The sequence below is a fragment of the Lactuca serriola genome, chromosome 4 (genome assembly GCF_051521515.1).
Source record: "Lactuca serriola cultivar US96UC23 chromosome 4, Lser_US96UC23_V15, whole genome shotgun sequence".
Taxonomy (NCBI): Eukaryota; Viridiplantae; Streptophyta; class Magnoliopsida; order Asterales; family Asteraceae; genus Lactuca; species Lactuca serriola.
The window spans coordinates 112190950-112204357 of NC_136411.1; the positions used below are offsets into that span (position 1 = coordinate 112190950).

The following is a 13408-nucleotide window of genomic DNA, read 5'->3' on the forward strand; positions in this document are numbered from 1 at the left end:
GATGGCCGCCAGGGCAAGGCGAAGTCACCTGTGGTGAAGATTCGGGCATTCCAACTGATAACGGATGAGGCGTGTTCAACACCGAATGTGGTCACTGGTATGATTCCCTTCTTTATTCTATTTTGTTGTCGTTATTTATGCTTATGTTTTATCTGATTATGTATAGGGACCTTCTTGGTCAATGGTATGACTGCTCATGTCCTATTTGATTCAGGTGCAAAATCAAAACCCTAGAACCATGAACTAAATTTTCCAGATCTTCAGAACAAAAACACTAAAAATTCAAATTTCCATATCTGGAAACCCTCATCCTTCTCATGCCCGATTCTAGCAGACGACCATAATGGTTTCAAACGGTTTCCCCCTTTCTCAGATCTACGTCGCCACCTAATATCGGAGCAGATGAAGACGTTGCCACCTCAGCACGGAGCAAGGGTTTGCATATATTTACAGATCTGTTGTTCGACTCTCTTTTTCCTTCTTCGGCAATGTCGGCGCCTCCAAGATCTAGATGAGATCAGAGCTAGGGTTTGCAGAGGTGATTGTGACACAGAAATTGAAGATAAGGTTTGTAAGGGCAACATCGGCGGTAACTTCGTCTCTTACGTTTTGCTTATCCCTTTCATAAACAGAGTCAGAGATAGAGTTTGTAAAGACGAAGAGTAAATCTAGAAAGACGGCAACAAAGACGTGTTGTTTTTAACGTCGTCGTTATCTCCGTCTTCATTAGTTTGAGGGTTCCGACGATTTCTGGAGCTTCCATAGACTGAGGATTCCAACAAAGGTGGTGGTTTTCGTCATCTAGAGTTGTTCACCTGAGCCGTTTGTAGAGTCGTTTGTGTGTGTGAGAGAGAGAGAGAGATAGAGATAGATAGATAGAGAGAGAGAGAGAGAGAGAAAGAGATGGGGGAGGGGAATGCATGTCTGAAGCGTTCTGACGGCGGTGACGATTTCCGACGACAGTGGTTTCCAACAGTGGTGGTTTCGGGAATAGGCGGTGATTTCCGATGAAAAATATAGAGAGTGAGAATAGGAAGAGGGACGTGGGTTGGGTGGGGTTTATATTTTGATTTTTGTTTTATTTTAATTAAATAAATTAAAATAAATAAAAAAGGAAAAAATAAATAGAAAGGGCAAACATGTCATTTCAAACACACTCAATTATGAAATGAACAAAAAACGCAACAAAAACCTTATTTTGGACCACCGATACAATTTCAAAACATTTTGGACAGACGTCTCAATTTTTGACATACCACATGGGCCAAATTCACAATTTTGTCTAAAATTTTTGTTAATTGTTTAAAAGTAATTGCAAATGAAATTTCATAATGTAAAGAGCTAAAGTTTTAAAAATAATAATAATACTAAAATGCGTTTTAGATATAAAAAAAAAAATAAGTATCTAAATATATCTTCAAATTAGGGACATTTTTTTAGAGTTATAAATTTTATCGTGAATCTCATATAATTGATGGTAAAAAAAAATGGTTATTTTGTTAAGAAGCTTCCTCCTAAGCTAATTTTGTGATACCTTTTTTCTAAAAAGTAAAAACAAACTCGCGAATTTAAGAGCCTGACTTTAATCAACACCCCTTCCTTGACGCCAAGATCTGTTTTCTACTCTTTCCGTCTCTTTCAACTTCAAACACTCGTTTTCTCTCCCTTGAATGATACACAAACTAATGAAAGTCTAGAAAACTGCTTGATTTTTTTTTCTTTAAGGTGAGCGCTCGAATAAGATTAACTAATTGCAATACATACAGACATGGATGATTACACGAAGGACGATGTTTCACAGCTGATCAAGAGAATTGGGGCTTTTCTATCCGCCAGAATGTCCGAAATATTAGATACCCAGGTGCTAATTTCATTTTCATTTTTGCAAGTTTCTTGTTATTTGAGTTTCCCATTTTCGCAGGCTTGATCTTACTGCCTCTATGATTTTTATCGTAATTTGTGGTGAAAATGTGAAATCCGAATTGGGGTTTTCCCTATGGTTCCATGCTGATGAGAATTTGAGGTTTGTGAAGATAATCGAAATTGGAAAGGTTGGTTTAGGTTATGCACTTTGATCAAGAGCAACATTAGTAGTAACATATTCTACGCCCCAATTCCCATAAACATGTGATTCCATGGTGTTATGCTCACAGTTCGAACCATGATAAAACAACTGTTGGTATTGCAATCTCAACACCATGTTCACCTCTAGTGATCACTTCTCATTATCATAGTTATCGATTGCAACAAACTTCAATATATTCGTTTATCATAACATCCTGCCTCTATTTCGTCCTATTACAACATTGTACTTTGAAAACAAACTACCCAATTATAGCAATGCCATAGAAATACAAAGCAATTTTCATTGTTATAATCGGGTAGCTTTTTCAATGTTCTAACAAGAAAAGAAATTGAAAGTAAAATGCTATCTTTGAGTAGATTTTTCTAACCAGAGATTGAGATTTTCCTTGATATGTAGGTTTTCTTGATATTTCACCAAAGAAACACTAGGAATCCTTACTCTCTTAGACATCATGCATAGGATAACATATGGCATCAACTTTAGGGGATTGGATCACTCAATATTTCACACATAGATTTTGTAAATCATCATTTTAGCATGCATCCAATTTTGTAAATCAACATGGATTCATCTTTTCTTTAGCTGTTGATCTAATTCACCTAAATAATTACCAATAAATAGGTACTATTAAGTATTAAGTAACCTGAACTTCTTATTTTACACTATCAAAATGTAACTCATGGCACACTAAATAGTAAATAGCACGTTCGAGCCCTAAATCTACTATATTGGCAACGAAAAAAAAATATTTTTGACCATTTTTGGCAATTTCTATTTTTGTACAAGATACTTAAATCTCAGGACTTATTTTGGTATGATTATCTTATGAGGCATATAACATTAAAACTCTGAAGTTTCAATTGTTACTTTTGGAAAATAAATTATCCAATCTCAAATAATCCTACTTCTTGTATTGTGTGCATGTTTTGTGATCATATCATCTGCACTCTAAACTCTTTTTTAAGCAAAAAAAATAAAATAAAATGAATTGCAGGATTTAAGATCTGTTTGGGCTTTAGTGGCTGTTGTTTGTACTATAATTTTTACATGGAGGCTACTCTTAGCACCTAGTGGGCCCCATGGGAGACAACCTAAACCTCAACCTCAACCTCAGCCTTCTTCTCAAGTCGATACTCAACCAAATTCAAATCTCTTGCCTTCATCAACTCAAACTGTAATCGATGACCTTTTTCAACCTGTAAAGGTAATTTTAACTTTTTTTTTTTTTTTTTTCTATAAAAATCTTAGTTTTAATTCTTTTGGTTTTGGGTTACTTATAATTTATTCTACTTGTTTTTGCAGCCTACTTTGGGACAAATAGTTAGACAAAGATTAAATGATGGAAGGAAGGTATCACACACACACACACACACACACACATATATATATATATATATATATATATATATATATATATATATATATATATATATATATATATATTGAATAAGTTTTGTATTTACTGTAGGGAAAAATTTAGAAAAGCAATTGCACTTTCACCATTTTATTGATATAGCCACTGAACTATTTACCTTTTTTTATGATTGTTAGTTTGTTACAATAATAGTTTAGTGGTTAAATTGATAAAATGGGAAACGTATGCTGTGTTTTTCTTTAATTTTTCCTGAAATCAAACCGTGTAACCAGGAAAAATGGTAAGAAAAAGTGTAATGGTTTAGTTTTAGTCGCTACAAAAAAAAATAAGTGGCTAGATCGATAAAACGGGGAGTTTTTATTTATATAAATGTAAAATAGTTGTATTGTAGACACTTAATTTTTATGTTATCATATAAAATATAAATGTTTGGTTGATTTTGGTGAAGGTAACGTGTCGGTTGCTTGGCATTATACTTGAGGAAAGTACTCCAGAGGAGCTTCAGGTCGTGACTGTGATTCATTTTTTATAATTTTTTTTTTTTTGTTTTTTTTGGGGGTTAAATGTTTGTTTATGCAAACCATGTTTTATATATTTTTCTTTTTTTGAATTAAATGCGTATTTATGCAACAATGTTTCACCTTTATACCAATTTTTACAACAAAGTGGTTTTCGACACGGACTATGCAACCAGTTAATTTATCATATTGATATTTAGGTAAAATAATTTTGTATCTTGAGAAAAATTATTATTAACAATTTTATAGACAAATTTTTTGACTCGTATACCTAATAAGTTGATTTTGTTTATTATCTCATTTTAAATGGTCATATACTAATAAAATTAAAAATGGGCTCATGCAACAACTTTTCACACTTTTACTAATTAATGCAACAAAGTGTTTACTTTTTAGACATGATTAAGCAACCATGTTTCAATTTTGCATATTTTGGTCCTAGAGTGAAGCATGGTTGCATATTTTGTTCAAAAAAACCAGTTTGTTTCATTGTTTGCATAAACAAAAATGAAAAAAACTAATCCTTATTATTTTTCATACATATTTCAATCTCAAGATCAAGTCATGTGATTTATGCTTTCATTGTATTTGTATATTATTGTAGAATCAAGCAACTGTGAGATCTTCGGTTTTGGAAGTTGTATTGGAGATGACAAAGTTTTGTGACCTTTATCTCATGGAAACCGTTTTAGATGATGAAACCGAAGTATGATCATCTATCTTACCCACTTTTTTTTTTACTTTGACTTTGACCATGACTGATCTCAATGGGACAAAATTACTACTTTTTGTCCAACCCAAAGAGATGTATTGATCTCTCTGTTGTGAACATCGATTATAATTTTCTCAATCTCTCATTTGTGCAAAAGACGTCAATGCCCTCCTCATCCTCAACGTCGAAAATAACCGTAGAAAACTTGAGAAAATGGTGTCATACTTTGGGGAAATGGAAGATTAAAATAAATGAGGGCAAATTTTGTAAAAAAAAAAAAAAGTCAGGACTTAATGGGGGAAAGCCTCATTTCCATGACTTTCTCTGTTAAGTCGTTAAGTAATAAAGGAAAAGAAACAACACTTCAGTATGTACTATTGTCTATTTTTTCATAAAGTAATTGTGTTTGCAGAAAAGGGTTTTAACTGCATTGGAAAATGCGGGCATTTTTACATCAGGTGGCTTGATTAAAGACAAGGTAAATTGTTAAATACTATTTTAATGAATTATAATATAAATATAAATATAAATATAATATAATATGAAATTGCAGGTTCTGTTTTGTAGCAAAGAAGTTGGGCGGACTTCTTTCGTTAGACAATTGGAGCCCGATTGGCATATAGACTCAAACCGCGAAATTTCTTCTCAATTGGCGGTATGTTTATATTTATATTTATGTTTATACATTTTTTGTTATAAGAAGCAAATTAAAAGTACAATACAAAATACAATGTTTTAATGAAAAAAATTGTGAACGCAATGCTATAATTGGGTAATTTTTTATTTATTTATTTTCTAACATGGTTGATTTTGTTTTTGGTGTTTTCGTTTTATGGCAGAGGTTCATCAAATGTCAACTCCACATTTCACCACTTAAAACCGAGCAAATTGCTCCAAATGTTTTCACTTCTTCATCTTTGGAACAGTTCTTTGGGGTTTGACTTTCTTGAATAAGTCAACGATGCAAATATGTACTTTTTTTTTCAGTCTCTTATAAGATCCGATGTATACCCACAGTCGTGATGGATGATGATGATGATGTATGTGCAGTAGTTTTGCTTAAATTTCTATAAATAACACTACTTACATTTCTTTACCCATAATAGCAACACACTTGTATTTCTTTTTATTGATAATAGCTATATGTAACAAATAAAATATTGATAGTGAAATGTAAGTACTTTGTATTATCGGTATTGAATAATCCAAAAACAATTTTTACCACTATAATAAGGAAAGTAATTGGCTAGACTTTTCAAATTACAATGAGTTCATAAGAAAAAGTATATTGAAATTAAGTTGTTTTTACATTTAACTTGATTACAATTACAAAGATGCCCTCAATCGACTAAACCTTTCAGCTTCATCGGTTCGACCCGAATTCTTCAAAACCCTAATAATGCTCGAGTAATCTTCTTCGGTTGCTTCAACTTTATATCTCCGAGTCATCAACCGAAAAACCCGTAAAGCATCATCCACTAATCCACCTCTTTCACAAATCCACAAAACCGCCTTAAAAGTAAACCGGTTTGGCAAAAACCCGCGGGTCATCATCTCGTTAAAAATACCAACCGCTTCTTGATAACAAGAAGCATATCCGTACGCCTCGATGACTGCAGTCCAAGTCATCGAACCCTTCACCGGAACCCCCTCAAAAACCCTAATCGCATCAGAAATTTCACCGCAAACACCGTAAAACTTCATAATCTCAGAACAAACAAACGGAATCGAATCAAAGTTTTTCTTCAAAACATGTCCGTGTAACTCCTTCCCGAGTTTCACCGCCCGTAGTTCACTGCAAACCCTAAAAATTCTCGAAACCGCCACCGAATCCGGGCGGTGTTTGGATACCGCCATTGATCGGAAAACCCTAATCGCGTCATCGAATCGCTTCGATTCCATATACGATTCGATCATAACCGTCCATGAGATCACGTTTCTTCTCTCGAGATGATCGAAAAGTCTAATGGAGTAATTATGAACACCACATTTCGAGTACATCATCATTAATGATGTGGTGACACCGATTTGTTTAACGAAATTGTTCTTGATTGCAAAACAATGGATTTCTTTACCCGATTTTAAAGCTTTGAGCTTTTCACAAACAGGAATGACGGTGTTGATGGTTACAACATCGGGCTTGAACCGTTCTTGTTGCATCCAAACGATTGATTTCAAAGCCATGTCGAACCGGTTGTTTGCAGCGTAACCGGACATGAGTGCAGTCCACGAGATCGTGTTCCGTTCGTTTGAATTGTAGAAAACCGTTCTTCCCGACCCCAAATCACCGCATTTGGAGTACATATCGATTAAACCGGATTGGATAGGCAATTGTTTTGAGTACTCTTTTGTCTTGATTATGTAGGCGTGTACTTCTTGACCGAGTTTTCGGGATGAAATTTCACCAATTACGGGGAGGATTGTGGTTAAAGTAACAGAATTTGGAGCTATTTGTTCTTTTAGCATCAAACGGAAGTGATCTAGGGCTTCGATTTGAAGCCGATTGTGTGCAAAACCCGCGATCATAGCTCCCCATAAGACCACATCACGGTGATCTTCGCACATTTCTTCGAATAGTTGGCGGGCGAGTTTAATTTTATGACATTTGAAGTACATATCGATCAAACAAGTGGTTACAATGGAATCGTCTATGAATCCGTTCTTGATTAATAGTCCATGAGTCTTTAAACCTTGATAAAGGGCCGAAGATCCACCCAAACTTTTGAGCAAACAGGAGAATGTGTAAACATTCAATTCGATGCCCAATTCCCGCATTCGTGAAAATGTTTCGAGGATTTTATGATGGTTCTTACCACCCACAACCACATTGCCCCTGAGCAAAGCGTTCCATGGGTAGACACTTGATGTTGGCATTTCGTCGAACAGGCGGTGAGCATCTTCAACCGACCCACATGAGGTGTACATATTAACAAGCTTAGTTCGTAAGAACTCGTTATTTTCAAGCCCATTGATACGGATATGAGTGTGAATCACTTTCCCGATGGATAACGACTTCACTCGAACAACTGCCGCGATGAGTTCGGAGAATGTAGTTGGGTTTACAGGAACACCACGTTTTTCCAAGTAATCCAATATACTTAGAGCCTCTTTGAGCTTGTTTTGCTTGGCGAATCTTTGAATATCTTTATAAATGGCAATAGGGTTCTTGGTGTGGATTGGTATCGATGACGGGAATATATATTTTTCATCGAAATCTCGGTGTTTTTTCCTTGTGGGTGTTTGAGATTGAGATTGAGGAGAGACTGTTGAAGATTTGATTTTGAAACTGGGGTGATTCTGGTTGCTTAGAGGGTTCGCCAGGAAATGGTGGAGATGAACGGTTGTAGAAGAAGGTAAGAAGAGGTTACAGAGGCCTTCCATTTGGGTACATTCAAGCAGACCTATCCCATACATAAACATATGTTGTTTCTCGTTTTTACTGAATGAACCTCGTAGTTATAGTTGATTACTATTTTACTATAGACTCAATCTGGAATAAAAATGAATTTCTGTTTAGTTATACTTGTAAATTCTAGAAATCAAAAAAAAAAAAAAAAAATTCAATTCTTTGAATAAAGATTTGACCATTATAAACATGTTAACAAAAATGACATTTTTTTTATATATAAATAACCATTTTTTCTAAAAACATATATTCCAAGTATTATTTTGAATTTCGGATTCTATAGTTAAACCACTATTTTTTTTATATATATATTTTTTTTGTTATCAATTTAACGTTGTAAATCTAATTTTCGGCTTTTAGTAATATTTTTTTTTTATAAAAAAATATAATTTAACAGTTGAGTTTATAAATAAATCAACACTCATCTGACATTGTTATTAATTGAACTACCAAACTTCCATCGATAATTTTACATCCACGTACCACTTTATTATTACATTATCATCCATCTAAATCTCAATTAATTCATTATATATATATATATATATATATATATATATATATATATATATATATATATACACACACACACACTAGGCGAATTTTCGCACGTTCGCCGTTATGCAAAAACACTTATATAATTGAAATCTTTAAAAATCTTTGTTTTCTGAAATATAATAATAACGTTGTTGTTAAATTTGATATACTAATTCGTATACTAAGTTGATATAATATATTGATTATGACCTTTACCCGCGGATTAGTCATGAAAAAAATTAAATATAATATATGGTTTAATGTTATTTATAGATGTTATTGTTATTTAATTTTTTAAAATTTATTTTCTTAACGTTTTAATTTCTATGAAATTATTTAAAAGTCAAACATTTTTTTTTGTATTTAAAGGTAACAATATAATCATTTATATAGAGTTATTTTTAACTATTGTTATTGTAAGTTACTTTAAGCTACTTTTTTTAAAACTTTTAATGATTATAAAAATATCTTTAGGAAATATTGTAATTAAATTGAGATTACAATTTCGTTTTTGCATTTAGCACTACAATTTATCACTTTTAATTATTCACAAAATATTCTTTGGGTTTTTTAAATGACATTGAAATTTATATTTAAATTCATCATATAATGTTTTAAATTAAGAATTTAAGTATTTTTATCTAAACTGTTCCAAAGTTGTAGTTTTAAACTGATGATGGTTTACATACAACAACATATTAAATCTAATAAATTAATTATAATATGTTAAAAGTTAAAAACATAACTTTGTAAATATAAGTATATATATTGTTTCAATATTGAAATTTAGTTTATTTATGATTACACTTTAGGTTTGATATTTATTTAACCTTATTAACCAACTTATAATCATTATTAGAAAGACACTACAATTTATCACTTTTAACTATTTTTTAGGTTATTTAAGTCGAATTAAAATTTATATTTAAGTTGACCCTATATTTAAATTAATAATGTAAGTATCTATTCAAACTGATCAAAAATTGTAATTTTAAAATGATAATGGTTTACATATTAAAACTAATAAATTATATATAATATATTAAAAGTTAAAGACATAACTTTATAAGTAAAAGTAAAGATACTATTTTGGCCAACTTATAATCATTATTAGAAAAAAATTGAAAAGTCATGGGAGTTTCAAATGAATGTGGTGAAAGGAAAATGCATGGGAGTTTCAAATGAATGTAGTGAAAGAAAAAATGTTTCCTGTATAATATAGTACTAGGCGAATGCCTGCGCGTTATGTAGAAAAACCTATATAGTTGAAATCTTTACAAATATATGTTTTTTTTTTAAATATAACAATAACGCTGTTGTTAAATTTGATATAATAACTATATTGGTTATTTTGAATTATATGATAATATGTACATCTATTATAACTGTACAATCCCAACTGTTTGAATGACTTCTACCCGCGAGTTACTCATGAATAAAATTAAATATAATATATGGATTAATGTTATTTATAGTTTTTGTTATCGTTAATTAGTTTTTTTTTAATTTATTTTCTTAACGTTTTAATTTCTATCATTATAGTTATTTAAAACATCAGACATTGTCTTTTGATTTTAAAGGTAATAGTATAATCCTTTATATAGAGTTATTTTTAACTATTGTTATTGTAAGTTATTTTAAGCTACTTATATGAAAACTTTTATCGATTATACAAATATCTTTAGGAAATATTTTAGTTAAATTGATATTATAATTTAGTTTTTGCATTTAGCACTACAAATTATTGCTTTTAACTATTCACAAAATATTCATTTGGTTTTTTAAATGGAACTGAAATTTATATTTAAGTTAACACTGTAATGTTATATTTAAATTAACAGTTTAAGTATTTTGTCCAAACTGTTCAAAAGTTGTAGCTTTAAATTGATAGTGGTTTACATAAAACAACATATTAAATCTAATAAATTAAGTATAATATTTTAAAAGTTAAAGACATACCTTTATAAATAGAAGTAAATATATTATTTTAATATTGAAATTTAGTTTATTTATTATTACACTTTAGGTTAGATATTTATTTAACCTTATTAACCAAATTATAATCATTATCAGAAAATTTATCACTTGTAATTATTTACAAAATATTATTTGGGTTTTTAAAGTTAAACTAAAATTTATATTTAAGCTGGTCCTGTAATGTTATATTTAAATTTATAATTTAAATATTTTATACAAATTGTTCAAAAGTTGTAGCTTTAAAATGATAATGGTTTGCATCCAACAATATATTAAAACTAATAAATTAAGTACAATATGTTAAAAGTTTTAAAAACATAACTTTATAAGTAGAAGTAAAGATATTTTTTTAATATTGAAATTTAGTTTATATATGATTACACTTTAGGTTTCATATTTATTTAATCTTATTAACCAATTTATAATCATTATTAGAAAGAAATTGAAAAGTCATGAGAGTTTCAAATGAATGTGGTGAAAGGAAAAATGCGTGGAAGTTTCAAATGAATGTGGTGAAAGAAAAAATGCATGTATTTTAATAATGAATGTGGTGAAAGGAAAAATACATGGAAGTTTCAAATGAATGTGGTGAAAGAAAAAATGCTTCTATATTATAAAGGAAACATTTTTTCTTTCACCACATTCATTTGAAACTTCCATGTATTTTTCCTTTCACCAAATTCATTCAAAACTCTCATGACTTTTCAATTTCCTTCTAACAATGATTATAAGTTGGTTAATATGATTAAATAAATATCAAACCTAAAGTGTAATCATATATAAACTAAATTTCAATATTAAAAGAATGTTTTTACTTCTACTTATAAAGGTATTTTTTTTTAACTTTTTAATTTAAATATTTTATACAAATTGTTCAAAAGTTGTAGCTTTAAAATGATAATGGTTTGCATCCAACAATATATTAAAACTAATAAATTAAGTATAATATGTTAAAAGTTAAAAAACATAACTTTATAAGTAGAAGTAAAGATATTTTTTAATATTGAAATTTAGTTTATATATGATTAAACTTTAGGTTTGATATTTATTTAATCTTATTAACCAACTTATAATCATTATTAGAAAGAAATTGAAAAGTCATGGGAGTTTCAAATGAATGTGGTGAAAGGAAAAATACATGGAAGTTTTAAATGAATTTGGTGAAAGAAAAAATGCTTCCTTTATAATATGATATGATATGATAGGATAGGATAGGATGATATATATATATATATATATATATATATATATATATATATATATATATATATATATACATAGTGGCGTAGCCATGATTTTATTTTAGGGTAGGCCAAAAAATTTACAATGTATGAACGAGATATGGGATCTAAAGTTTTGAATTAGGGTATGCCAAATAATTTACAAAGTATGAGCCAGATATGGGATCTGAAGTTTTGAATGAGATGAATTAATTCCTTTTATTTAACATATATATATATATATATATATATATATATATATATATATATATATATATATACTTTTTATGGTGTGGGCCAAGCCCCACCTTTGCCTCTATGTGGCTACGCCATTATATATATATATATATATATATATATATATATATATATATATATATATATATATATATATATATATATATATCATATCATCATATCATATCATATCATACTATATTATAAAGGAAACATTTTTTCTTTCACCACATTTATTTGAAACTCCCATGCATTTTTGTTTTCACCACATTCATTTGAAACTCTCATGACTTTTCAGTTTCTTTCTAATAATGATTATAAGTTAGTTAATAAGATTAAATAAATATCAAACCTAAAGTGTAATCATATATAAACTAAATTTCAATATTAAAAAAAATATCTTTACTTCTACTTATAAAATTATGTTTTAAACATGTTTAAATTATAACATATTTGAGAGCGAAAACCGTTCATAACATATGTTACATCAAATCCATTTTTTGAATGTCTTCCGACTAGTTAATTCATTCTCAAATCTAGTCATCATTCAACCCCCATCAATAAGCTCAAGGCTTGTAGCATGTCTGAATCTATGAGGATGATGGTAGATGTCAAACAAGTAAAATATGAAAGAACTTAAAGTGAAATATAATCCACGAAAAGATACTATAGGAGCAATTACATAAAAGAAAAAAATGGATAGTGGGCATGAAAAAAAAATATGAAAAGACTATAATGCCTTTATGTATTTTTTTTTAATCAAATAACTTATTATTATTATTATTGATATAAAACATAGGGTAAATTACACAATTCATCCCTTGGACATATGTCAAAACGCACGATTACTCTCTATTTTCAAAAATCAACTTGGACCATACTTGGGTTTGTTTTTTTCTTGCACACTTAGTCCCTTTGGACATAAAAGGACTAATTTGCCCTTAATATTTTTTTTGTTTTCTTTTATTCTTTTATTCTTTTTTAATTTAAAAAAAAAAAAAATTTCTCCATAAGCACACAAACCACTATCCCCTACCTTCGTTCTCCCCCTCCGCCTTAAGAACACCAACAATGATTTTCTTTTCTGGCAAGCCGTCCCTGTCGCCTACCTTTGTCGGAATCTGAAACCGAAAACTAAACCTAACAACTAATCTGAAAAACAAAATCAAAACCTAAAATCTAACCTAAGCTAAAACTCAAAATAAAAATAGAATCAAATCCAACCTCACCTGAAACTCAAAATTAAAATCGAAGTTGGCCTCATGTTCGTCTTAGTAACATCCCAAAAATCACTACATTTTTTTCATTTTTCAATTTAAGTAAAATCATTATTTCAATAA

The 13408-nt window shown here is 29.8% G+C and overlaps 2 protein-coding genes across 3 annotated transcripts; one reads left to right on the forward strand and one right to left on the reverse strand.

Annotated features, from left to right (window-relative positions):
• The first annotated feature begins 1588 nt into the window (after positions 1-1588).
• Positions 1589-5787, forward strand: LOC145102340 (peroxisome biogenesis protein 22-like). Of its 2 annotated transcripts, XM_079039725.1 has the most exons (9): positions 1589-1861; positions 1922-2051; positions 3081-3290; positions 3389-3436; positions 3910-3966; positions 4584-4685; positions 5104-5169; positions 5245-5346; positions 5531-5787. In XM_079039725.1, exons 2-9 carry the CDS (start codon positions 1941-1943, stop codon positions 5630-5632), a joined length of 798 nt encoding a protein of 265 aa, XP_078895851.1. In that variant the 5' UTR covers positions 1589-1861; positions 1922-1940; the 3' UTR covers positions 5633-5787. The 2 variants fall into 2 exon arrangements, with proteins under 2 accessions (XP_078895851.1, XP_078895852.1); XM_079039726.1 differs by lacking the exon at positions 1922-2051 and having other exon boundaries at positions 1590-1861.
• Positions 5788-5951: 164 nt separating this feature from the next.
• Positions 5952-8120, reverse strand: LOC145102339 (Pentatricopeptide repeat (PPR-like) superfamily protein). The gene has a single exon (XM_079039724.1). It carries the CDS (start codon positions 8109-8111, stop codon positions 6018-6020), a length of 2094 nt encoding a protein of 697 aa, XP_078895850.1. The 5' UTR covers positions 8112-8120; the 3' UTR covers positions 5952-6017.
• Between the last annotated feature and the right edge of the window lie 5288 nt (positions 8121-13408).

What these genes read in the sequence shown, in the direction of transcription:
- LOC145102340 (XM_079039725.1), top strand. Translation starts at nt 1,941, where the DNA reads ATGATTTTTATCGTAATTTGTGGTGAAAATGTGAAATCCGAATTGGGG. An exon ending in ACCTTTTTCAACCTGTAAAG is followed by an intron (nt 3,291 to 3,388) that starts GTAATTTTAACT and finishes TTGTTTTTGCAG; the next exon opens with CCTACTTTGGGACAAATAGT. An exon ending in AAATTTCTTCTCAATTGGCG is followed by an intron (nt 5,347 to 5,530) that starts GTATGTTTATAT and finishes GTTTTATGGCAG; the next exon opens with AGGTTCATCAAATGTCAACT.
- LOC145102339 (XM_079039724.1), bottom strand. Translation starts at nt 8,111, where the DNA reads ATGTTTATGTATGGGATAGGTCTGCTTGAATGTACCCAAATGGAAGGC.